Source organism: Taurulus bubalis (assembly GCF_910589615.1).
Source record: "Taurulus bubalis genome assembly, chromosome: 19".
Taxonomy (NCBI): domain Eukaryota; kingdom Metazoa; phylum Chordata; class Actinopteri; order Perciformes; family Cottidae; genus Taurulus; species Taurulus bubalis.
The window spans coordinates 19,365,539-19,389,723 of NC_136607.1; the positions used below are offsets into that span (position 1 = coordinate 19,365,539).

Consider the following 24,185-nt stretch of genomic DNA (forward strand, 5'->3'; position numbering starts at 1 on the left):
AACGTAAACATCATCTGCTCTCTGTGACAGGAACTGTGTCACAGCTTGATCTTGATTGCTGCAGCTTTCAAAAGGTGCCGTTGCCCTTGAATTAGAACAGGAAATACACCTGCAAGCTCTAGATAATAGTCACCATGGTAAGGCCTTGTCACTAGGTGGTGTTAACAAAAGAAATCAAGCCTTGAAATGAAATTGCTCTCTGAGTTTGCATCTATATTTCCCTGTACAATTTGATGTGATACGTAAGTAAGAACAAGTGTGCTTGTACATGTCGGTGTGGGCGGCTTCAGTATTATACCTGAGCAAGAGAAACTACTCAGACGTTTAAAACTGCAACCATTAACAGCAAAGTGCTGCTGTATGTCAGAGATGCTCCAACTCAGAGATTCATGGATAAAAAAAAAAATGCAGAACATATTTAATTCAAACATAACTTGGCCATTAAGTAAGAAAATCTGAGCTAAAACAGGGCTTGTGGGGCTGCAGCCATCCATGTTCAAACAATCAGGAGTGCCTTCTTTTGTCCTGCTCATATGTAGGTATGTGTAAAATGTGAAGTAAAGTGATCAATTAATACGTCATGAAGTGCATTTGAACCCCACTCTAAAAAAGTAAAGTCTAATACATCAGCTCTGTCATCTTTTTGTATAATACTATCTACATTCTACTCGTTCTATCCTGCTGAATCCCTGGTGTCGGCACATCCGGCTGCAAGCGGACCACCGGCCACACATACCGGTGCTTCTGGGCCGTGGACTCAATCTAGCACTCTGCATGCTGTCGCTATAATCCAGTTAGCTCGTCCTGCAGCATGCTAGTAGCGTGACCTCACCCGGTCCCGTCAAAACATCGGACTCCTACGAGCTTCAGAGAGGTTTTCCTATATTTATATATTTGTGGCCTGATGTGACCTTTTAGAAACATAATCCCATCTTTCTTATACTAACCTGTTTTTAGCCATGCTGGCTCCGTGGCTGAAGGCGCGGTCGGTCACACTTTGGTCCAGACTGAAATATCTCAACAACAATCTGATGGATAGCCGTTACATTCCATACAGACACTCGTGGTCCCCCAGAGTCCAAACAGGCCGAGGTGATCCCTTGACTTTAAAACCGGCGCCAACAGCAGGTCAAAGTTTTCACCGGTGAAGAATCTCAACATCTGTTTGATGGATGGATACAAAATCTTGTGCAGACAAGTCTCAAGAAGGTTGAAGTTTGTGGTCAAATTAGATTTAGTGCACACACTCACACCCCCCTTGGGAATAACTGCAATACACGGATCCCTTAATGTGTTCAAAGTGTCCAATAGTTTCTGTTCATGACCAAATCCTGTATGTGCAAAACATTCATTCCTATCAGCGTCAGTTGTACTTTGTGTAAATTGCTAATTAGCAAAAGCTAGCATGCCAACATGCTGAAATAAGATGGTGGTAAACATTATCCCTGTTTTACGTCATCATGTTAGCGTGCTGCCTTTTGCATTTAGCCCACGCCACCATTATCCCCATGTACACTCTTGTTTTAATTAGTTTTCCTTCGTTTCCCTCTATTCCATGTTCATTTTAGCGTCCGGATAATTTGTCAGTCGAGTGTAAATTGGACTCCTCCGCTCCCTCAGCAGCAGCTATTTTCTCCTCTTGGTGACTTTTGTGTCATTCCACTTCTGTACATTTCACATCACTCTGGGTGAGACCATCTGCTAAATGTACAAAATGGGAAAAAATGGAAATTGAATGCATCTGCTCTGTACCTGCAGGTCTACATGACAGCTAGCGCATTGGGGGAGCTGGCTCATCACGACATTGACATTCACATCCTGACATTCTGCTGGGACCATGACAGCACAGGCAGCGTAGCTGAGCTGCAGTCAGTGCATTGGCTGTCCTGGATAGTCTGTACTCTGTGGACTCTCTATATATATTGTAACAGGGAACAAGTCAGGCAACAGGGAGTTGCATAGCTGCAGAGAAAAACAAACACCCCGACATCCATTCTTATGCACACATTAAAGCAACCGCTTTGGTATTCTCCAGAGACACAAGTTCAACAGTAAAAAAGCACAGACTCATACACTGACAGCCCCATGCCTGCATCCTGGTACCTGACAACGAAGGAGTGCTGCGGTGTGAGGTCACGGCCAAGCACCGGCCGGGGTGAAAGGTCAGCGGACAGGGAGGCTCCGGAGCCCTGGAGCAGCACGGTGACGTGGTCGGGGAGCAGCTCGGCCGTCTCAGAGGCGAAGGTGATGGAGAGGAGCTGGCCGTAGCTGAGGACTCGATGACCCAGGAACTTCTCTGGTGGGCGATCAGAGGTTGGATGTTAGAGAGGTGAGTGGAGTCCTCTTTATTATTGAAGTATCGGCCGACTCTCTGCCGTTAAAGTAGTAAACACAGAGAGAAAGAGCAGATTTATGTTTGTGCAAGTGTGCTGTGGTGGAAGCTGAATTAGTTTTTGTTGTTGTGCATATTCAGAAATAGTCTGCCCCTTCTCTGCCTATGTGTGTGTGTGTGTGTGTGTGTGTGTGTGTGTGTGTGTGTGTGTGTGTGTGTGTGTTCATCAGGGCAAAAGGGTACAGGCTTTTGGAGCACACATGGAGCACTGCAGGAGTCTATGTGTAATTACCCACCCTCTCATCTCTGGCTCATTACAGCACATTAACAGGACTTCAAAGATCTTAGCCACCACTAGACATGCCCCCCCGCCCCCCCCCCCCCCCCCCCCACACACACACACACACACACTACCAACATCCAAAAACTAGCTGAAGGAGAGAAAAAACATTCACAAGTGGAGCTTTTGATATATAAAAATAACCGAAGCCTTGCCAGCCTTCAATATGAATAAAAAAAATACTAAATAAAATGTCGACAACTCATCACATATTGCAGAATCTAAAAATCACAACAATCTTTGGAGAAAAACAACAACTATGCTGCCTTTCTCCGGGTGAGCGAGTGGGCAAAACCGACAGGTTGCACGCTTGGTTGCCACCTTGTTTTTTGAGTGTAATCGTGTGTGAAGTACATCCTGCGCTCCTCTGGGGGTTGGAAGGGCTAAGGACTTGAGTGGGTGATTTTGCTTGCGAGGTGCCTCCGGCGTCACGCGGAGCAATTCAGACTGTCTGATAGTCTGATATCTCGCCTCCTGCACATCTCCAGCCCACTCTCGCCGCCATATTAGTCCGTGTTTTCGTCTGACCTGCAACACTTCTGCGAGGTCGCGGGATTCGACACACCGCCATTAGGTGTGTGGATGCTGTCGGTAATGTGCTGCTCAGTGGTGTGTTAAAGTTATTAGTCAAAGTAATAGGTTGCTACTTCTTAGTAGAGAGCAATGTAATTACTATTTAAATTATTTTATGGTCTAATAAATAATGCTATTTGCTTTACCACTTCTTTTGGTTTATCATATATATTAGTTACAGTGTATATCATGGGCTCTGCTCTCACATTCCTTGTGAAAACTGGACATAAGCTTGTTTTCTGGGTTTTGGGGGTTTTCTGTTCGCCCATCCACACACCTGCTCGGAATCAGCCTCGTTAGTCCCGTTTCCTGTTCCCCTGCCAATCAACACGTTCCCCTCACACAAGCCCATCGCTGCAGCTGCACTTCGCTCCTCGTTAAATTTAAATCAGGTGGCGGCCTCTGGTTCTGCGGGGTGAAGCCATTGAAGTGCCTTAAGGTTGCGTTCTCTCTATTGGCCAACAGGGGGCGACTCCTCTAGTTACAAAAAGAAGTCTGAGAAAATGACTGCACTTCTCACTTGATATTGGAAACATGGGTTCTTCTTCAATACAGGATGATGTTTATTTAGTACATTATTGTCCCATTTAGAGTCAAATAGACAACAAAGCAGGGTACCTTGCTTTTGAAAGGTTGCTACCACAGCGTGGTCCAGTCTGGGTGTTGTTCATGTCTTCGTCTTTGAACTTTAACCCTTTCACAGTGTTCATGAAAGTTCATTTTTAACATTTTGGTGGCCTAAACATATCTCATTCAGCTCCACACTCTCGTATCACTTCTGGTTCCAAAAAAACCAAGATGGCGACGAACAAAACCGAGCAATTTGCAGAACTCAAGGCTTCAATCCGCATCCTACAAACCAACGGCTAAACATCCTCACATTTAAGACCTACCGTAAAATTTGGGTTATAAGCCGCTACTTTTTTTTCCTCAACTTTGACCCACGCGGCTTAAATATCAGTGCGGCTAATTTGTGTATTTTTTTACAATTCTAAATTTAGCAGAAGTTGCAGAGACATACTGTACAAAATTCTTATGGCAGCTGCAGCTAGCGCTCGGGTGCTAGCTAGCGAGCGCTAGCTGTAGCTGCCACACTAATTTGTGGCTGCACTGTTTGAGCTCAAGTAAATAACAGTGTTGTCAGCGCTAGCTGCAGCACTTAGCTCCCCGACAACCACCGACGGTAGCGGGACCAGCCCCGGCTCGATGCCTGACAGCAGCAGCAACAGCGGCTTATAAACCGCCGCGGCTTCTTTATGATTAAATACAATTTTTGTATTTTATTTAGTAGATGCAGCCTATAAAAGGGTGCACCTTATATCCTGCATTTTACGGTAGTCTCAGTCACTCTTGAATCCTTGGTTTTGTTCTGTATTGTTCAGTTTTGCCTTGCCTGCACACACTTTAAATAAAAGCTATTTCTTTCTATTCCTGTTGCCTGCAGTACACCTGCTCCGCTCTCACCGCCACAAGTGACGCATGTCGGTCTCTGTTCTCTCTAATAAGCTGAAAGCTTTCACAAATAAGAAACCAAACTCAAAAAGCTCAGCTTTTGTAATGTAATGTGACATAACAGGAAAGTAAAATACCCTGCTGCCTTCCGTTCTCATCTGTTACTTTAAGCAATTCCATTTGAATGAGAGGCTACATGAAGGAAGCACAACACACTGTGCTATCTATATTAACCATTCAAAGCTGGGGGATCAGTATTTGTAAGAAATGAAAGGCTTCCATTACACGACCAATCAAAAGCACTTTCTGGTCCGAGTCCAGTCAGGCATCGTTCATGTCAATGTGCCCTCTGAATCAATAGAAAATAGCTAATTACAGCCATTTAGGAGCAGGGGGAGCAGCCTAAAAACCACCAATCATCGCCAGTAAAGACACAGCGCTTACTCAGGAGAAATGAGCTTCCATACGTCTCAGTGTAGTTTAAAAATCAATATATATCGATGACAGGGAATAAGAAAAGTCAGCCAGTCCGGAAAAGAAATGAGCGTGAGATTAAATCCATCACCAATTAGACAGGATGCCTTCAACGAGGCGTCTCGCATCCAGACACGGTACCCGGTGGAAACACAACAACTGATCAATACTCACTCCAAGCCACCTCAAGCCAGTGCAAAGTTAGACCCAAACACAGCACAGGCTACTTAAAGTGAAGACTGTCTTCCCAAATGACTCCCCAAAAATACATTTTCTTACTTATTACTTGCTGTCGACAGTTTTCATAAATCTAGCTACTAAAATGCTTCAGCTGACGTTTTTGTTTGCACTCATCTAGCAAAGGGTGATTAAAGGAGCTTGATGATTAACATTAACTCCACTGGCTGAGATGGTTAGATAATGAAATATAATAATTTTAGCTCGGTAGCTATCGCTAAGAAGGCTTCGTGTGTTTAGGAAATGCGGGTAAATGTTGGTGGATGAAAAGAGAGAATCAGTAAAAGTGTGGACCTGTTACGCCCCTTTTTTAAACTCCACCCTCTTCTGAGAAGAAGGCGGAGTTAAATCTGTTTCAGGTCTGGCACACCTGGAGCATCTTCACCTGAGAGACATCACTCAATCAGTGGGCTGGATATATATATATATATATATATATATATATATATATATATATATATATATATATATATATATATATATATATATACTCCCAGATCCAGTGCTCTGGAAATTTAAAAAATATCTAAAAAAGGGAAAACAAAAAGGCTGATAAGTAAATAGATATAAGTGTAAAATATATTTTGTTAAACTTACTTAATAATAATAACATTTAGTAATTGTCTTTTGTAGTTTCTGAGCTCCGTAGAGCACACCTGTGTGAAACACCTGTGGACATTTTTTATAAAATGTAAACGTAATCTCTACACTCTATTCGGTGCAATATATTTGACATTTAATAAACGTTTCCCTCTCCAGTCATTCACGTAGACACACATCACTTCCTTTACTCAACACACGGTCATCGTCGTCTCTCTTTTGGGTGAACAGAGAAGAAGCAATTACCTATATTTGGGAAGAGATGCATTGTAATAATGAGTAATATAGGAAACTTATGTTCACAGAAAATAAAAGTCAACAGATATTCCCTTTGAAGTGATTAATAGGAAATATATACTGCACATTTCTTGCATAACAGTGGGTAATGAGCCCAGTAATGCTGTTGTGTGACTAAGCTAATATTCCTTCCTTAAGTGCTCCCTTATGGTTGTGAGTGGTTATGTTTCCGCGTGCTGGCCATTATTCTGCTGGGGTTGGATTTGCGTCAGTGTGGTTTCTGCTGGTTCTTTGTCTGTGAGGACGGAGGAACTATACGGCATAATTACTCATAACCCTAATAGACCGTTCAGAAATGGCCGCACTTGCGAGTCCCTCGCCAAAGCAATGAATCTCTATGAAAAAAAACAATGAAAGGATTAATCATGTGTAAGCGTGATCTGCTGTCTGTGTATTGCCGTGGATTTATATTCATTATTTTATCTCACAAGACAAATTGGAGAATATTAAAAAGTTTAGCAATCTCTAAATACCACGAGTACGGATGTTTCTTTCCCCACAATACTGAGACACGTTTTCTTTGGAACATTCAGCGTGTACTTCAACCATTAGACGATATATTGATCAGTCGATCAATTTAGCTAAGTTATCAAATATGAAATAGGGAGTGGCTTGAAGCTAACTATGCTAACGGCGCTAACAGTGCAAACTACAGTAAATGCGCTGGCAGAGCCGACATTATTCCACGAAATCTTGATAAAACACTTTTTTTTTGCTGCTATATGACTGATCTGAAATATACTGAAACGTATATTGATCCTTTTAAAGGAATAGTTCTAGAAATACACTTTCTTTTGCTTCTTGATGAGGGTTTAATGTCTAATTCTCGACAAAACAAAGCAAAACCTCCCATGTTTTAAAATGTTTTAAACATGTGAATATTCTAAATTATCAAATTCTATAGTTAAATTGAATTAAAGTAATTGTTGCAGGGACAGTCCAAATATATGACACATAGATAATATTTAAATAAATGCCGTCACAACAGAATGAAGAGCGCCGAAGCTTTAACTGGTAACTTGAGTCTTTCAGAATGATCTCCATCCTCCGGCTGCTGCTGTTGACGCTCTGCCAGGAACACATTTACAGTCTCTACCACAAGTGATAGATTCCTCTAGAACTTTTGGGGGATGCTCGCGATCAATCAGTGAGTTTAGACTTTGCTCCGAACCAAATTAAATCAACTCAAAATCAATTAAATCTTCACACAAGCCCCACTGAGGCTCCATCATCGACCAACGATGTGGACGCTGTGAGGGCAAAGGTCGCACACACTTTAAACCTTTAATCAGGTCAACTAGGGACGCCACAATGCTAGAAATATAGTGGCGATATTCAATAATTCTAGATATCAGAAAAAAAGAAAACAAACACTCCTTTATTACTATTTGCTTCGAGCTTTCTGCAAATTCACAACTGTTGGAATTGTTGTTTATCCCTGAAGCTTCTCGCCAAAAGCGACATTTTATAAGATTGCATTTGAATGCATCATGATAGCGTTCAAATGCACCTTCATATACACTGCACATACTTTGCATTTTTGCACTTTCTTTTTTGTTTAATTTCCTAAATTAATACGCTCTGCTGTTTTGTTGTATATATTGAGTATTTTTCATTCCTGATATTTTTTGTGTGTTTTTGTGTCTTCTATGTAAGTTGCTTGCTACTGTGACTTGGGGATAAATAAAGTATACATCCATCTATCCATCTATCCATCTACCTATCTATCTACCTACCTACCTACCTACCTATGCACCTACCTACCTCCTACCTACCTTCCTTTCTACCTACCTTTCTACCTACCTACCTACCTACCTACCTTTCTACCTACCTACCTACCTTTCTACCTACCTACCTACCTTTCTACCTACCTACCTACCTACCTACCTCCTACCTACCTTTCTACCTACCTACCTACCTATGCACCTACCTCCCTACCTCCCTACCTACCTACCTTTCTACCTACCTACCTACCTACCTACCTCCTACCTCCCTACCTACCTACCTTTCTACGTACCTACCTACCTACCTAGCTACCTACCTCCTACCTACCTACGCACCTACCTACGCACCTACCTACCTTCCTTCCTACGTACCTACATACCTACCTATCTACCTACCTCCTACCTACCTTCCTTCCTACGTACCTACCTACCTACCTACCTACCTTCCTACGTACCTACCTACCTACCGAGCTACCTACCTACCTACCTACCTACCTACCTACCTAGCTACCTACCTTCCTTCCTACGTACCTACCTACCTACCTCCTACCTACCTTCCTTCCTACGTACCTACCTACCTACCTACCTACTTACCTACGCACCTACCTACCTACCTACCTACCTACCTACCTACCTCCTACCTACCTACGCACCTACCTACCGAGCTACCTACCTACCTACCTACATACCTACCTATCTACCTACCTCCTACCTACCTTCCTTCCTACGTACCTACCTACCTACCTACCTATGCACCTACCTCCCTACCTCCCTACCTACCTACCTTTCTACCTACCTACCTACCTACCTACCTCCTACCTCCCTACCTACCTACCTTTCTACGTACCTACCTACCTACCTAGCTACCTACCTCCTACCTACCTACGCACCTACCTACGCACCTACCTACCTTCCTTCCTACGTACCTACATACCTACCTATCTACCTACCTCCTACCTACCTTCCTTCCTACGTACCTACCTACCTTTCTACCTACCTACCTACCTACCTACCTCCTACCTCCCTACCTACCTACCTTTCTACCTACCTACCTACCTACCTACCTCCTACCTCCCTACCTACCTACCTTTCTACGTACCTACCTACCTACCTAGCTACCTACCTCCTACCTACCTACGCACCTACCTACGCACCTACCTACCTTCCTTCCTACGTACCTACATACCTACCTATCTACCTACCTCCTACCTACCTTCCTTCCTACGTACCTACCTACCTACCTACCTACCTTCCTACGTACCTACCTACCTACCGAGCTACCTACCTACCTACCTACCTACCTAGCTACCTACCTTCCTTCCTACGTACCTACCTACCTACCTCCTACCTACCTTCCTTCCTACGTACCTACCTACCTACCTACCTACTTACCTACGCACCTACCTACCTACCTACCTACCTACCTACCTCCTACCTACCTACGCACCTACCTACCGAGCTACCTACCTACCTACCTACATACCTACCTATCTACCTACCTCCTACCTACCTTCCTTCCTACGTACCTACCTACGTACCTACCTACCTACCTACCTACCTTCCTACGTACGTACCTACCTACCTACCTACCTAGCTACCTACCTACCTTCCTTCCTACGTACCTACCTACCTACCTACCTACCTCCTACCTACCTTCCTTCCTACGTACCTACGTACCTACGTACCTACCTACTTACCTACGCACCTACCTACCCACCTACCTACCTACCTACCTACCTACACTCGATGCAACATCAGCTGTTAGTTCTGTTTATTTTGCCTGTGCACATAATACACATTGAATCCACCCACGCAAACCATTAGTGATGATTGATCTCAGATATAAATCGAACATGATTCGGCGTCTGCTCCGTCGTGCCAATGGCCGTGGCCTGAAATGAACGAGGACGCTGGATGTTCTGGACGAGCGCTCCGTTGTCAGTGTGAAGCTTTAAGGCTTCAGAAAGCTCAAACAAAGCGCTCGACAGACTGAAAGCGTCTGAAGCGTCCTCTCCGCCAAAACAAAGCGCTCCAACCTTGGAATTGGCAGGACCGCGCAGGGATTGGTCAAATGTGTGGAGGGGAAGAAAGCAGCCAGGCTTTGAATCTCCATCTCTCTCTCTCTCTCCAGCTCTCTTCTCTACTACTTCCGTTACTGTTTGTGTGCAGCGCCGTGAAGACACCGCCTAAAAGATGATCTATGTCGAGACGATAGAACCCGCAGGGGACGCAGGGTTCTCACAGAGCGATTGTGGAGGCGGTGGCACGCAGCCAGGAGGAGGAAGCGGCGGCGGCGGCGCTGCACCCGGCCGCTGAGCGAGGCCGCCTGGAACGACACTTTCCCAGTTAGATGTGGTCAGACAACACTTTGCACGACTGAGCTTCAAGCATACTTTACTCTGCCACTCAATCACCTTCTAGGTTAGTGTACTTCCCCTCTGCTTTTGTTGTTTCCACTTCCTCTCTCTGTCTCTTCACAATCTTTTCACCGTCTCCCTTTGCGACATCTTCTTTCTGTTTTCGTCTGGCCACCAGCCTGGTTTATATGCAGACCTGGGAGCAGGTATTGCTCAGCTTGTGTGAGGCTCTTAGCTGCAATTGCTTCTTGAATCGCAGTGACAGGCCGCCTGCAGCTGCTCTCATGGATCCTTACTCTCTTTCGCTCTCAAACCGAACACACGAGCAGCCATATGCTGCTCTGCTGCCTTCTAGGAGAGGGCTGTTTCATTTCAATTCTCACTTCTTTTGTTTTTCCTTTTTTCTCGACTCCCCGCTGCTCCGGGCTTAGCAGGTTGGCCTGCGCTGCAGATATGAAAAAAGGGATCAACATTGCGAGCTCCTCAACAGATGGCTGCAAGGACTTACATTAGATGATCTCCCCTTCAGCCGAGAGAGCCGACGGTCACTGTGTCCAGCACCACCGAGTGGTGGACACAGTTGTTGGAGGCGGGTCAAAGCAACTGTTTTCGGAGAAGGCACTTCATGTTTGTTTATGATCGCTCCAAGTGTTCGGTCTGTTGAGTCACCGAGGGGGGACTCCAAGCTCGGCCCCCGTCAACCAGGAGGAGGACGAGTGGCTTTGCACATGCACACGTCTACCTACACGCATGCATTTATGACTTTGGCACTGGTGAAAAGGAAGGAAAGGGAGAGGGGGAATGTTTTCATTTCAGGACCGTGATGTCCTGACTGAGTTGGTCATTGGGGTGAAGAAAGGAAGAGGTGAGAATAATGGAGGTGTGCGTGCCCTGTTGGCCTCTTTGTCACTGGGAGTTCAAGGGACTCAATAGAAATGATTTCTCTCTCTCTTCTTCTTTTATACGGTTCTCAAACTCTCCCTGTCTGGTCCAACAACTCCTTTGTCAGGCGCCATTGAGGGAATATCTGTGACCTCTGCAGCGTCGGCTGATATTTCTGGAGCTGCGAGAGCCACGCAGATCCCCAAACCCCCGGTCTCTCCAAGAATTCAATAATAAAAAAAAGAGCCTATGATTGAATCCTGTCCCCTTGCGTGACAGCTGAAGCCCAAGACAAACCACGCCGACAAATACATTCACGGGAATCACAGAAATTGCAGTTCGCCGTGATGTTTCGACGCGGAGTTGTCACTCAGAATTATCTCCAGTGCTTTGCCGGAGAACACAGCGGAGGGGATTTTCAGCGCGAATACAAATTAAAAGTTAAAAGAGCCGAGACAGTGGCGAAGAGAGAGAATTTGAGAACTGCTTTCAAAGCCGCTGCAAGTCTGGTATAATCTTTAAAGTAACTGTACACATGCACCGCTATAAGAAAAATAAAAAAAGGGGGAGAAAATGAGATCATTAATAGGGATGGCAAGGCAATAGATTTGTGCATTTATTATGTGGAGAAACAACATAAACAAGCACTGCAGGAAGTAGATAAGCCGGCTGCCACAAAGCTGCTCTCGGCCAGTTGGGCCACTAATCTGTGTGTTGTGGCCCACAGAGACGTCACTGTGGACCGCGTGAAGAAGAAAGCAACTTTAAAAGACACTATTAACGATGTACATTTATAATTAAACACATATATCTATATATACATACATATGGCAAAGAATGCGGGCGTTCATTATGGACTTGCAGATGTAAACACACACACAGCAATCAAACTTGAACACCCATGACTTATGAGCGTATTCATATTTCGACATTCTGCAAATTATGCCTGACCACCAGGCTTTGTCACATCCGGCTGTAAGCGTTTCATCTTTCTAAAAAAAGACGCCTCTAAATGGAGTCGTTCTCTGTGATCGCGCGTTTTGGGCATTAAACCTCCAGGATGCGGCGTTAATGGGATTGCTCCTGTTTTTTTTTTTTTTGCTTCTGGCGGTGGACTGCACGGCGGCTGGAGGGGCTGCCAGTCGATGCCTAGAACCGACTTAGCGGAGACAAGAAGAAGCCAAGCCAATTTTCACTTTGTTGCTTCTCCAGCATGGCCAAGACATCCAATTCCATCAGGCCTCTGCTGCTGGGGCGGCTGATAGAAATGGGCCCCTAAGTCCTGTAGCCGGGCCGGCTTACTCCCTTATCTTCTAATGGCTCGGATAACGGATTTGGAGAAAATGGTGTCAGAATGACTGCGTGACCCGCTGCCAAAGAACCTGATTAATCTCACTAAGGAACAACAGGAACACGCTACGGGTATTAAAGATGCTCTATTAACACTAATATAATTTACATATTTGCTAGAAGAGCAACAACTGGAGGATTTATTACCTAATAACGTAAATGTCAACGACACTAAAACTGCTTTTTCTTCTGTCCCACTCATTTGACCCAGTAGTGATCCGTCTCCATGGATGAACTCACATCTCTATTATTTTCCGTGGTGACTCACCGGGGGCTTTGTAGAAGCCGATGTCTTCCTCGGTGAGAGGCAGCAGGTAGACTTCCCCTTCCTTCCACAGCAGGGGGTATTCCTGGCCGCCGGAGAATTCTCCCAGCCAGCCATCCTGATCTGAAGAGGAAACATTTAAACTTTAAAGACATGAAGCAGAGCTTTTCTCTGCATCACAGACTGGATAGCAAAGAGTCTAAACATGTGAGTTCTTCTTACCAGAGATCAGATTATGTTTCTATTAGTTTTACTCACACAAACACACTGCACACAGCGGCCCTGAGGCCTCAACACACACATACAGAAACATGCTGCATAGGCGAGCAAGTTGAGAAAACACATTGAAGATCATGTGCAATAATACATGAATCCTGCACCCGAAGTGGGAGAATTGAGATAAACCTAAATCGCATTGGCAGATTTTTCTTTTTCTTCATTGTGTTTTCTGCGTCTGCAGCTCGTTTAGTTACGCATGCTTATATGTTGTCAAATTGATTTTCTAATTAGTTGGTGTTTTTGTCTGTTTAAAAGCTTCTTAAGCCGATCTCTTGAGTTTTCATCTGTTTGTGGCCACACGTTAAAAAAGACTCTCTGCAAATGAAATGAAACAACGCATCCAATAAGTCGACACGCAGAAAGAAACACAGCGACCTGATGAATAAAACACACACACTGCAAACGCGCGGTAGTTAGGGGAAATTAAAACGGTGCGAATTACGTCGGAAAACAAAGCAAACATCGTCGGTCTTGTTCATTTTGGCCGGGTAATTACGATCCCGCGGGAAGGAGGGAAACTCGTTAACGGATGCTGAGGCGAGGACGGTACCTTCGGTGAAGTCAGAAGTGATGACGGCGGCGGCGTGGCGACCGGACGAGGAGCAGGCCAGCGAGTGGCCGGAGCAGAAGCACGCCTGGCACCCGGCCGGGTTCACTTGTTGTAGGTCGAAAAAACCTGGCTTGCATCTGTAGTCACACACACACACACACACACACACACACATACACACACTCATGCATAAACAGTAATTAACATGCTGCACACGCGCCTCATTGCAGCTATTTAGCACATCCTTGCTGTGGCGTTATTCTTATTAATCTCTTTATTAAGTTGCAGCAGTCGGGGTGTGATGGGTTCAAAATGATGGGACAAGGGCCCTGAATGGAGATCGGGTGCAAGGACCCTGAGCTCTGACCTCCAGGCGCGAGCTGCTGCCATATGGGAGAGGAACAGCGCTGACAAACAGCCACTACACTGGTCACATTACACAGGAGACGGGCCTTGCTCAACGAGCCGTGGAATCAGCACCAAAAAAATGAAAGTCAACAAACAGGGAGCACAGAATTATTCAATAGTTTGGGACCTGGGGGCTGTGTGTGTTGCTAAAGTCAGGGTGAGTTTATCTGTTTGATCCCCGAGGAGCAGGATGGGAACAGACAGGCGAGGTTATTGACATGTCGCAACAGTCGTGTTCGCTGTCAAAGCAGTCGCAATGACGGACAGACCCAAAACACAAGAGATATTTTTAGACCAATTATTCTTGCCGCACCTGCAAGAAGTAAAATATTGCACAGAAAAAACTATTTCCCCCCATTAATATCAAATCTAGGAGCGATAATGTAAATGTTTCATCCTTAAAAATGAGCGATTTCAAAATGAGACGTATCAGAAACACTATATTCTGTCCATAAGCGGGTGGGTGGTTAGTTAGGGGTTTTACACTGCAACAGTTTCCTCGGTAACCTCAGGTGTGTGTGTGTGTGTGTGTGTGTTATAACACACCTGTCGCAGCTCTGCCCCTCCACGTTGGGCTTGCAGTGGCAGCGTCCGTCCAGAGCGGAGCAGTCGTCCACACTCCCGCCGGGGTCACACTCGCACGGCCTGCGGAGGAAAGAGTCAGATCCACTGCAGCGAAACCAGCGTGCGTGGGTGTGAGCAGTGATTCAGAAGACAGGGATGCTGTTATCTGAACTCCACGAGAGGCGCTCTCCATCCGCTTGCCCTCTTCCACATCACAGACGCTCCGCTACCCAGATACCCAGAGGGCCGTCTCGCTCAAATAACACGGGACGCTTGCCCGGGGCCTCGAACCCGGGTCTCCGGAGTGACTCGTACACCCTTTTTGTCACCGCTACAGAAAAAATCCATAGACACCCCTTGAGAATAAAAAATGTGTGTGTGTGTCGGCGGCGACTTGGGTGACGTCGACATGCGTTTGATCACCTTCATTGATTGATTGCTTTTGTTTGAAACCGTAACGTAGAATCAATTTTTTTAATGAGGCGCTATTACAAATAATTAAATTATCCCACGGCAAGGCGTCTCCACTTGTCTCTGCTCCAGTGGGCTGAATAATTCACACCTCAACTCGACAGCCGGATTTTGCTGCATGACTGAGAGAGAACAGTGTGTGTGTGTGTGTGTGTGTGTGTGTGTGTGTGTGTGTATTGATACAATTACGTCAGTGAGGATAATCCAAACTAAGAGTCAGCTGTAAAATTATTGTTCACTTGTAATTTATGAATTTGCTATTGCCAACACTTGTTCTATTCAGAAAAGCCTCCTTCATGTGAACCTAAGCACAGTCTAAATACAGCCGTGGATTATTATAACCATAATATGCCGAACATCTTGCCTGCAGTTTCCTCCACATCCAGATATGAAGCAGCATTCACATTCATTTGAAGTTTTTCACCCACCTGGCTAATAGAAATCCAATATTTACTCCCATTTCATTTGAAGTTTGGTCTCCGTCTACAAGCTCATGTTTTATTTGCTTTGGGCCAATCGCAGCAGTTTATTTAATATTCTTTACAGTGGATTACTGCTGTAAAACAACCACGATGGCTGCAGCTGATTTTTAACTTTCAGTTGAAGGCATTGGACGATATATTCTGCACTTTTCTTGAGAAGACCGATGTGTTTGCTGTTCTTTTGACAGGATTTGACTGAAGTCTGAGATCCCACCCAATAAAACCCCAGCTCATCTCTGCAGGGTGTCGTCTGTTTGAATTGAACTTTGCAGGATAAACCCTTGAGTCAAACAACTACATGTGCTTCACCGCTGTCTCTTAAACAGGCTCTAAGTCACTAACGCAACAAATATAAAAGATATAAAAGACACATTTCTCTCCTGTCCTACATATAAAGTGCATACAGATAATAACAATAAAGTGCAAATAGATAAAGAAAGCATTGAGACAACATATATATTAAGAAAATCTATCATTCTGTATTATAGCAGCAGTCAGACATGAAGTGTGAAAGAGAGGAGGGAGTGGGAGATTGGGGAGAGTTCAGCTTCCTGACTTTCCTATTTTGGGGTGCATGCTTTATTGTTTGCGGTCCCTATTTATGCACAGGCTATAAAGTGGTTGCCAATGATGGCAACCAAAGGAGCCCAACTGGTTGCCAATCTCTCGTCCCTTCCTTTCTCTTTTTCCAGCCCTGCTGTGAGTCACCCCTTTCATTTCCACATCCTTTGCTTACACCAAAAAGCAGCTTTTCAAGTCACAAGAATGAATATTAAGATTTTTTTTCTTTCAAAAAGTTAAAAATGAAGTTCTGCTTTTCCAGCGTTTGTTGCCACAGTGTCCACACTTGTGGTGTTGCGCAATAATGTAAACACCACACAGCCATTGATATGCAATTCGACACCACCGCAAACTTAGCATTCCCTCGGCAGAAAGAGGAGGTCAGGGAAAGCTGGGGTAGACTTCTTCTGCATATAAATACTGCAACATACTTCTCATAGCCGCGCACACACACACACACACACATGGACCATCATATACATTTACATGCAGGCTCATATGTATGCATACTTAGCAGGACGACTCTCAGGTCAGAGAAAGTTGGAAAATGCTTTTCATCATTAAAATGTGTGCAGCAGGTCAGTGCATCTTCAAACTGCAACAAAGCACGGCGAACAAAACAAAAAAAGGCGCCCAGACTGAGTGTGTGAGTGTGCAAAGCCTCATGGGTAAAATCAGCCTCATATCTTAGGGATGAAAGCAACGGCGCCTATCTTAAAATCAATTAAACCCGCGGAGATCATTCCTGTAGCAGAGCGAGGCGATCCGAATCAGAGGCAAAGTACAAATATAGAAAAACAATACTTCAGTGGACATGCACATTTTGTTCTCACCTCAATTAATAGAGAACACTTGTGATCCGCCCATCAATCAAAAACAAACAATGCTGGTGACATTTTTCCAAATCAGTGATGAGTTTTAAATTAATAGAATCATGTATTCGCTAAAAAATAAACATATAAAATGGCCAAACTGGGGATTAAGTAGCATTACTGAGTTGAATTATTCATGATCTATGAATAGCTCACTAATAATAGTTGGCGACAGTAGATATAGATTATGGATGCTGGGGTCATGTGACACCGCACTGACCGCTCCTCCCTGAAGCGTCATGGCTGCCTTTCAAGGAAAAGCAGGTTTCTGAGGCTATAAGTTCGTCCTTGGGGTTTGACTGCGGCTGAAATGGGTTCTCTGAAGTTTCTGAAGGCGGCGGTAGCTCGATCCGGTCACCATGGTAACAGGTGGAGGAGACCGGTCTCCGGCTTGGTTCTTCGTCAAAAACACCGGGTCCTTTTCCTCCTGGTGCAGGAGGGCTGGCTTACCGACCCAAACACACTGCCGGTTTGCAGGAGGAGGGCATGCAGGACAATAGAAAGCCTTCTTTGGATATAATTCATGTTAATTGTCCTTTAAATGACTTATTTATTAAAAGGTACAATAGCTGACTGCTTTGGGCACGTGGAGACATATTGTCTTCATCAAGTTGATATTTCTTAGTCACACATCCTCCAGACAATAAGCAGCAGCATTCATTTTGAGTCATGCTTCAGGCCACTTGTTGAATGTAAGTCCAATAATTAATCTCTGCTTATAGTAATTAAGCGCTGTTTTTGTCTCCAGCAACTCTGTAGGAAAACTACGGTGGCTGTGAAGGTCCTTTTCTAGAGCCGGGGTTTGGTTTGTCCCTTCTGGGCTTCTGTAGAAACACAGCATACCCCATGAAGGGGACCCACTCTGTATACAGTTAATTAAATAAAAAGGCAACTTATTTCCAGGTATTATACAAGCAAGAAAACATACTTTTATTTATTAATATTATACTTCATTCCTACCAAAAAAAGATACCTCTAAATGCGACACACTGGTTCTTTAACACAAATAATAAGAAGTTTGCTTCACACGATGCAGTATGGAAACACTGTATAAACATCAGCCCTCTTCTACTGTCTTGTAAGAAATGGACATTAATTCTAGTCTGTTGATGATTTGCAGAAATCTTGATTAAATTGAAAGAAGCCTCTTCTTTTTCCAGCGGTTGCGAGCGGTTTGATAGTGTACACAACATCCTGGTCGTCGCTGATAAGAAGGTCTCTAATTCACAGCGGTGTCACACGGAGAAAAGAGAGCGCTCTTGTTTACGGCTGCTCTGTTTGATCAATTCTGGCTCGGAGAAGTTGGATGATATAACTGCAAAACAGGAAGGTTTGAAACGAAGTCCGTGTCCGTTTGACTTGTTTTATTGACCCCTTCTCTCTAGTGCCTGTCAGTGAGTCATCCGTTGTGGTTGTGACTCTTGTGAGTCGGCATGTTGCTCACCTGCAGCCGTCGCGGCCCAGCGAGTGAAAGCCGGCCCGACACGTGTCACACTTCTCCCCCGTCACGCCGGCGCGACACACACACCTTCCGTCTGCGTCGCACTGCAGACTCACTGAACCTGGGAAACGATCAGCAGGTGGGAGGAAAGAGAAGCGGGAAGGAAAAGGGTGCACAGAGAGAAGGGCGACAAAAGGGGTTTCAAGAAAATGGGCGGAAAGCACCTCATAATCCATAAAGTGAATTACCGTAAAAGTCGGGTTACAAGCCGCTCCTACCGCCGGTGGTTGTCCCCGCTGTAGCAAGCTAGCAGCAGCGCTAGCTAGCTCCCCGCTAGCTCCCCGCTGCTGCTGCTACTGCCCGCGTCCCTTCTGCCCGAGTCGGGTGTCGAGCCGGGGCTGGTCCCGCTACCTTCTGTGGTTGTCGGGGAGCTAGCAGAGTGCTAGCTGGCTAACAGGGACACTGACCAGAGGTAGTAGCAGCTTGTAACCCGACTTTTACGGTACTTGAAATGGGTCAATGCATCGTTAATGATTCGCAATGCCGGAGAAAACTGAATACAGGGGTCATACACATACACATCTGACCAATGGATCTCCATGACTTTAAACCAAATGTCCATGACAAACATTTAGTGAAATCTGGGTATAAACAGTAAAAAGTGAGTAAATGTAGTATTTAAACTAACAATGAGAATACAAAGCATACAGTAAACCTTAAATGACACAAATGAATGAGACAATAGTTTGATTAAAAGAATAAACATTTATATAAATGCCTGTATGTATGCCTGCTTATATTTTGAGTCTTTCTTTTAAAAGCATATTCAATATTTCAAACTCAGCGTAAATGAACGACATGAACACATGAATATAACACATTTACATGACTTTTATTAAACTTTGGGGATTTTTTTTTTTTTTTTCAAGGACTTTTCCAGGCCTGGAAATAACCATTTTAAAAAACTCCATGACTTTTCCAGGTTTTCCATGACCGTATGAACATTGTGAATACCTGTTATTGAATTCTGTCCTTTAAAAAACAACCTGTAGATGAGCTTGGAAGCACGGGATGAAACCTGGCAACCGCACTGCAGCTGACATACTTTAGTTAATGGAGAGAAAAGATCAGCTGGGATATTGTGGACATGAGAGAAAAGGAAGCCTTTCTACAACCTTTGATCAATATAATGGACTCCAGCAACTCTGGCAAATCATCTGACACTCTCTATGAAACGTAGACGCAAAGATTGCTGATTTATTTCTCCATTTCTTTGTCTTGTTTCCTCTCTTTACGCCGGCGATGGTGTAATTAGGAAGCCCAAACATTGAACGCCCCTCCACCTAAAATTAGACCCGTTAAATGAGCGCTGATGAAAGTTCAGAGAGTCAAACTGGATCAATTTACAACAGCGAGGCGAGAGCAAAGTCATGGATTTATTTAACGGTCATTTGGGCCGAGGCGAGGATAAATCAGACGGGATGAAGACATGAGACGAACAAGATTGTACACATTATGAAACAGAAATATCTCCTCTCAGGCAAGGGTTGGCGGTTGAGTAGTCGATGGGTTCGTGTAATGTAATATTTCTAATGATTTAAAAAGCATTTAGCCATAACATCTGCTACAACTAATCCTATGAGTAGCTAAATCTTGCTTATGGTGCCTAATTGTGCCAATACAGCATTCCAGTCTCGCCATAATTACATTGTCTCATGCCAGAGAAAACAAAAAGAGTGAGTAATGATATTTGCATGGATTATAATAGGGGCGGGGGGTTATTATCAAAACAATTAAGGGTTTTGTAGCTGCAGCTTACCGTTGGAGTTGCAGTTGCATGGCAGGCAGGGCTCCTCCGCAGAACTCCTGTAGTGGTTCTCCCTGCAGCGCTCACAATGGGGCCCGTCGGTGTCGTCTCTGCAGCTCACGCAGCGCCCCCCGCTGCCCGTGCTGCGGTACTGCTCCATGTCGAACTCGCACTCGTCCGACCTCCCGCTGCAGTTGCACTCTGCGGGAGAGAGAGAGAGCGAGGGCAAGAGGTCAAGTGAGGAGAGGACGAGGAAAGAGCAACCACAGGGAGGAGGCGTGGGCGAGGCAGACAACTAGGTGAACAGAGAGAAGACAGAAATAGACACAGATGTGTGTGTGTGAGAGATTATGTGTTCTGGGATTGGATCATAATTTCGAGGCTCGCTGCTAATCTCATTTCACACAGGCCTAATGAGGAGCCAATCGGCTGTCAGGGGGCACTTAGATAACAGTAATTCATGTTTATACAAGAGCAAATTACCCAGCTGATAACGCAGCATCACAGCCCTCACACCCCTCACATCAAATCCCTCCTTAGTTCACCCGCCATCCTGAGGGGGGATTTAGGTGAAATTGCCCATTTTATTATGAATCGAGCTCTCTGTAATAAACCATGTGATTATTACTTCCTGTTAAGGAGTCGCTCAGCCGTGGTTCAAGGATTAAGATTAAAAAAAAAGATCTCCGGTCGCATTCGAAATCCAACGCGACGCAAACTTTGGCTTTTTGGTGAAAAACTGTAACGGGGTTCAATAGATATTTCGATGTTACGTTACTATGTTAAACCTGCATGAAATCCTTTTTTGGGGTTTTACACACCATTGACATCGCAAACATGTAAAGAAACAACAGAAGCAAAATATCCCCAATGTGATTGGTTTTATAATAACGAGTAAAGTACGGTATTACAATCATTTTTTTTTTTTTACAATTTCTACTCCATGGAGACTAACTCTCGGTTAATAACGGAATGATTCTTTAGAATTGTGTCGTCCGCTTGTTTACTCTCTGAGGACGTAGATATTAAATTAGTCTCTGAGAGGTTAGCTTCGGCCAATCGAGGAACTTTCACATCATCATAACTGTTGTTTTGGTCAAGACTCATTTCACACTGAATACGAATAATACGTGGCGAAAAAAAAGAAGCAGTATAAACAGTATTGACAGTATAAACAGTGGATGTGAATGCAGATATATACAGTCTCTATGTATATATGTCATATTTTTCAGAACAATGTTGATTTTTCGGAGCTTTTGCATATCAACCTCAATCCATCATGTTGTGCAGAACGGACACGTTTACAACATGCTAGCACTGTGTAGCAACAGGGATGCTGCGTAGGCTTAACTAGTCTTGACACAAGCGGCGTTAACCAGATCCATCACTTCCATTCCTACCCGACACAATACAAGCCACAGGGGAAACTCAATAAAATATCTTACTGTGGCTCATAGGTTACACAGACAGGCCGCTCTGGGTCAATAGGATCCGTCTGCCTTCACAACTCTATTCACATATTTATTTCGAAGTGTACCGACTGTCCTAAAACTCGCATTCCTGCATTTTTATTTGTCATGCCACTGGTGAGAAAAGGCCTTAATTAACTCTGAAGTTGTCCAATTCACACATTGTTTATTTTTAGCCTACAAGATAGACACATACGTGGAATCTTCAGTCAATCACAGCTGCGTGGGCTGTTGGTTTTTATTAGAATTATTGCAATTAAAAACTGTAAACTGGTTGTTTGTTAGATCATAACGTCTCATTCAGTATTTTCTATTCCTAGATGTGTTTAATAAATGAGACGCGCGTGTGTGTGTGTGTGTGTGTGTGTGGAGACACTTTTGATAGAGTCAAGAACGTAATTAACAAATAGTTAAACAAATCACTTTTGGTTTACTTTGTTCTATTGGTGGTGATTCACTATCACTGAAAACATCTGCCATCTGAGTCTGTGAACAAACCCCGAAGAGAGCGCCCAGAATGCTGCACCACCGTGAGGCCGTGGCCAGAAAAAAACTAAACAGTGAGCTGCAAGGTGCTAAATTACCTCGTAAAACTGAGGGGGGCTGCAGAGTCGGGTGATTTTTCTTTGTCCAGGTTCTTTACTACAAGGGGATTTGACCCATTGTTAATATAAAAGCATCGACTGCTGCGGCTTTCAGCATCCGTCTTTAAGTCGCCGCCCAGATGGATGCATTGGATCGACGCTGTCGGAGCCCGTAGCCGCTGCTCTGTGGCCTTTTGAGCACGACGCGTCCCTCTGGACGGACGCCGAGTCCCTTGTTATCACATCTGTAACCCCGCTGCTCGCACGGACAAAGACGACACCTGACACCCATCGGCTCTGGTGGGCAGCCAGAGCATGCGACCCGCCGGCTCCACCTGTCGGCTCCCATCCTCTCCGTCTTCATGGAGCCCGCTAGCGGTCCGGCTAGCTGATAGCTGTCAACAACCTGAGCCCCTGTTGCTTCAGTGGTACACATCCATGTCGACTCTGACGGCATCCCATAAAAGGTGATGTAATGCCTGATGTAAACTGTTATTACCGAGAGATCGTTTAACACTCAGGCCGATCAATAGGTCAAAGGTCACTCCATGTGGGAACCGAGCTCCAGGGAAAACTGAACATCTGGCTTCCCGTCCCTCCCGGCAGGTTTAAAAGTATATTTGCTAATATTTTAATTACTTGTGGATCTGGTTTATTAGGCTCTTGGTTTTTGTTGTGTTGTTAGTTTGCCACATTTGGTTATCTCAGTGGTTCTCAAACTGTGGGGCGCGACCCTCTAGTGGGGCGCGAAGGTATTACAGGTGGGGCGCAGGGGGAGATGCAGATTCTTAAAAAAATAAATCCTTTTTTTTATTTTTTTATAATCCTTTATTAATCCCACAGTGTGGACATTATTCTCTGCATTATACCCATCCCTAGTAATTAGTCATTCTTTTGCCAAATATTAGTTATTTTTTGCACAGATAGAACTTTATTTGCATTGTTCTAACAAAGTGAAAGTGATTGCACATGTTATTATTTTTGTCTGATGGAGCAATCTGGTTTACTTGAACGGGATTTCAATTTTCTTTATTCTATTATTTGAAAAAGCGTGTATGGAGGAGTCACGAAAAGTTGGACCATTTTGTTATTATTTTCTGGGGGCGGTGGGGCTCGAACATTTTTCTTCTTCCAAAGTGGGGCGTGACAGAAAAGGTTTGAGAACCACTGGGTTACCTGCACTGAAAAATATGCATATGACCAATTGTGTATTATAACATGTGTATTTTGAGTAGAATAATGTATATTAATAGCCTTTGATGTTGATGCAATTTGGTGTCAACCTCCAATATTGAATAAGGAGACGTTAAACCATTACACGCATGGTAACATGCATGTCTAAAGGACGGGCGTGTGGGACGAAGATTGCTATAAGCAGTGCACACACACACACACACACACACACACAAAGGTATGGCACAGGGAAACTGGGACACGGGAAATCACTTCCAGCTGTTCTTCAACCGATGCAACACAAAGACCTTTACAATCATTTCCACAACCCGATTGTCCGGCTTGACCACATTTAGGCGTGCACGCCCACAACCGCCTCTTCCACACGCTTATTGCTCATAGCTTCAAATGGACCCGTACAGCGCTTTAGTCTTCCGACCACACAAAGCTCTTTAACACTACATGACATCATTCACCGATTCACCCACTGATGAGGAGCTACCATGAAGGAGCCACATGAGGATTATCAACCATTCATACAACGCAGGCGCAGCTACGGGAGACATTTAGGGTTAAGTGTGTTGCTCAAGGACACATCGACACGGGCTAGCGGAGCCGGGGATCGAACCGCCGATCCTCTG

The 24,185-nt window shown here is 44.5% G+C and overlaps 1 protein-coding gene across 1 annotated transcript in view; it reads right to left on the reverse strand.

The window, feature by feature from the left end:
• lamc3 (laminin, gamma 3) overlaps positions 1-24,185 on the reverse strand; it is a gene marked incomplete at its 5' end in the record, with an annotated part of 97,584 nt that overhangs the window by 36,865 nt on the left and 36,534 nt on the right. The window contains 6 exons of the mRNA XM_079235073.1: positions 2,104-2,296; positions 12,887-13,006; positions 13,713-13,849; positions 14,667-14,765; positions 18,515-18,632; positions 20,331-20,519. Of these exons, the coding sequence (XP_079091199.1) occupies positions 2,104-2,296; positions 12,887-13,006; positions 13,713-13,849; positions 14,667-14,765; positions 18,515-18,632; positions 20,331-20,519 (856 nt within the window). The remainder of the gene's footprint in view (positions 1-2,103; positions 2,297-12,886; positions 13,007-13,712; positions 13,850-14,666; positions 14,766-18,514; positions 18,633-20,330; positions 20,520-24,185) is intronic.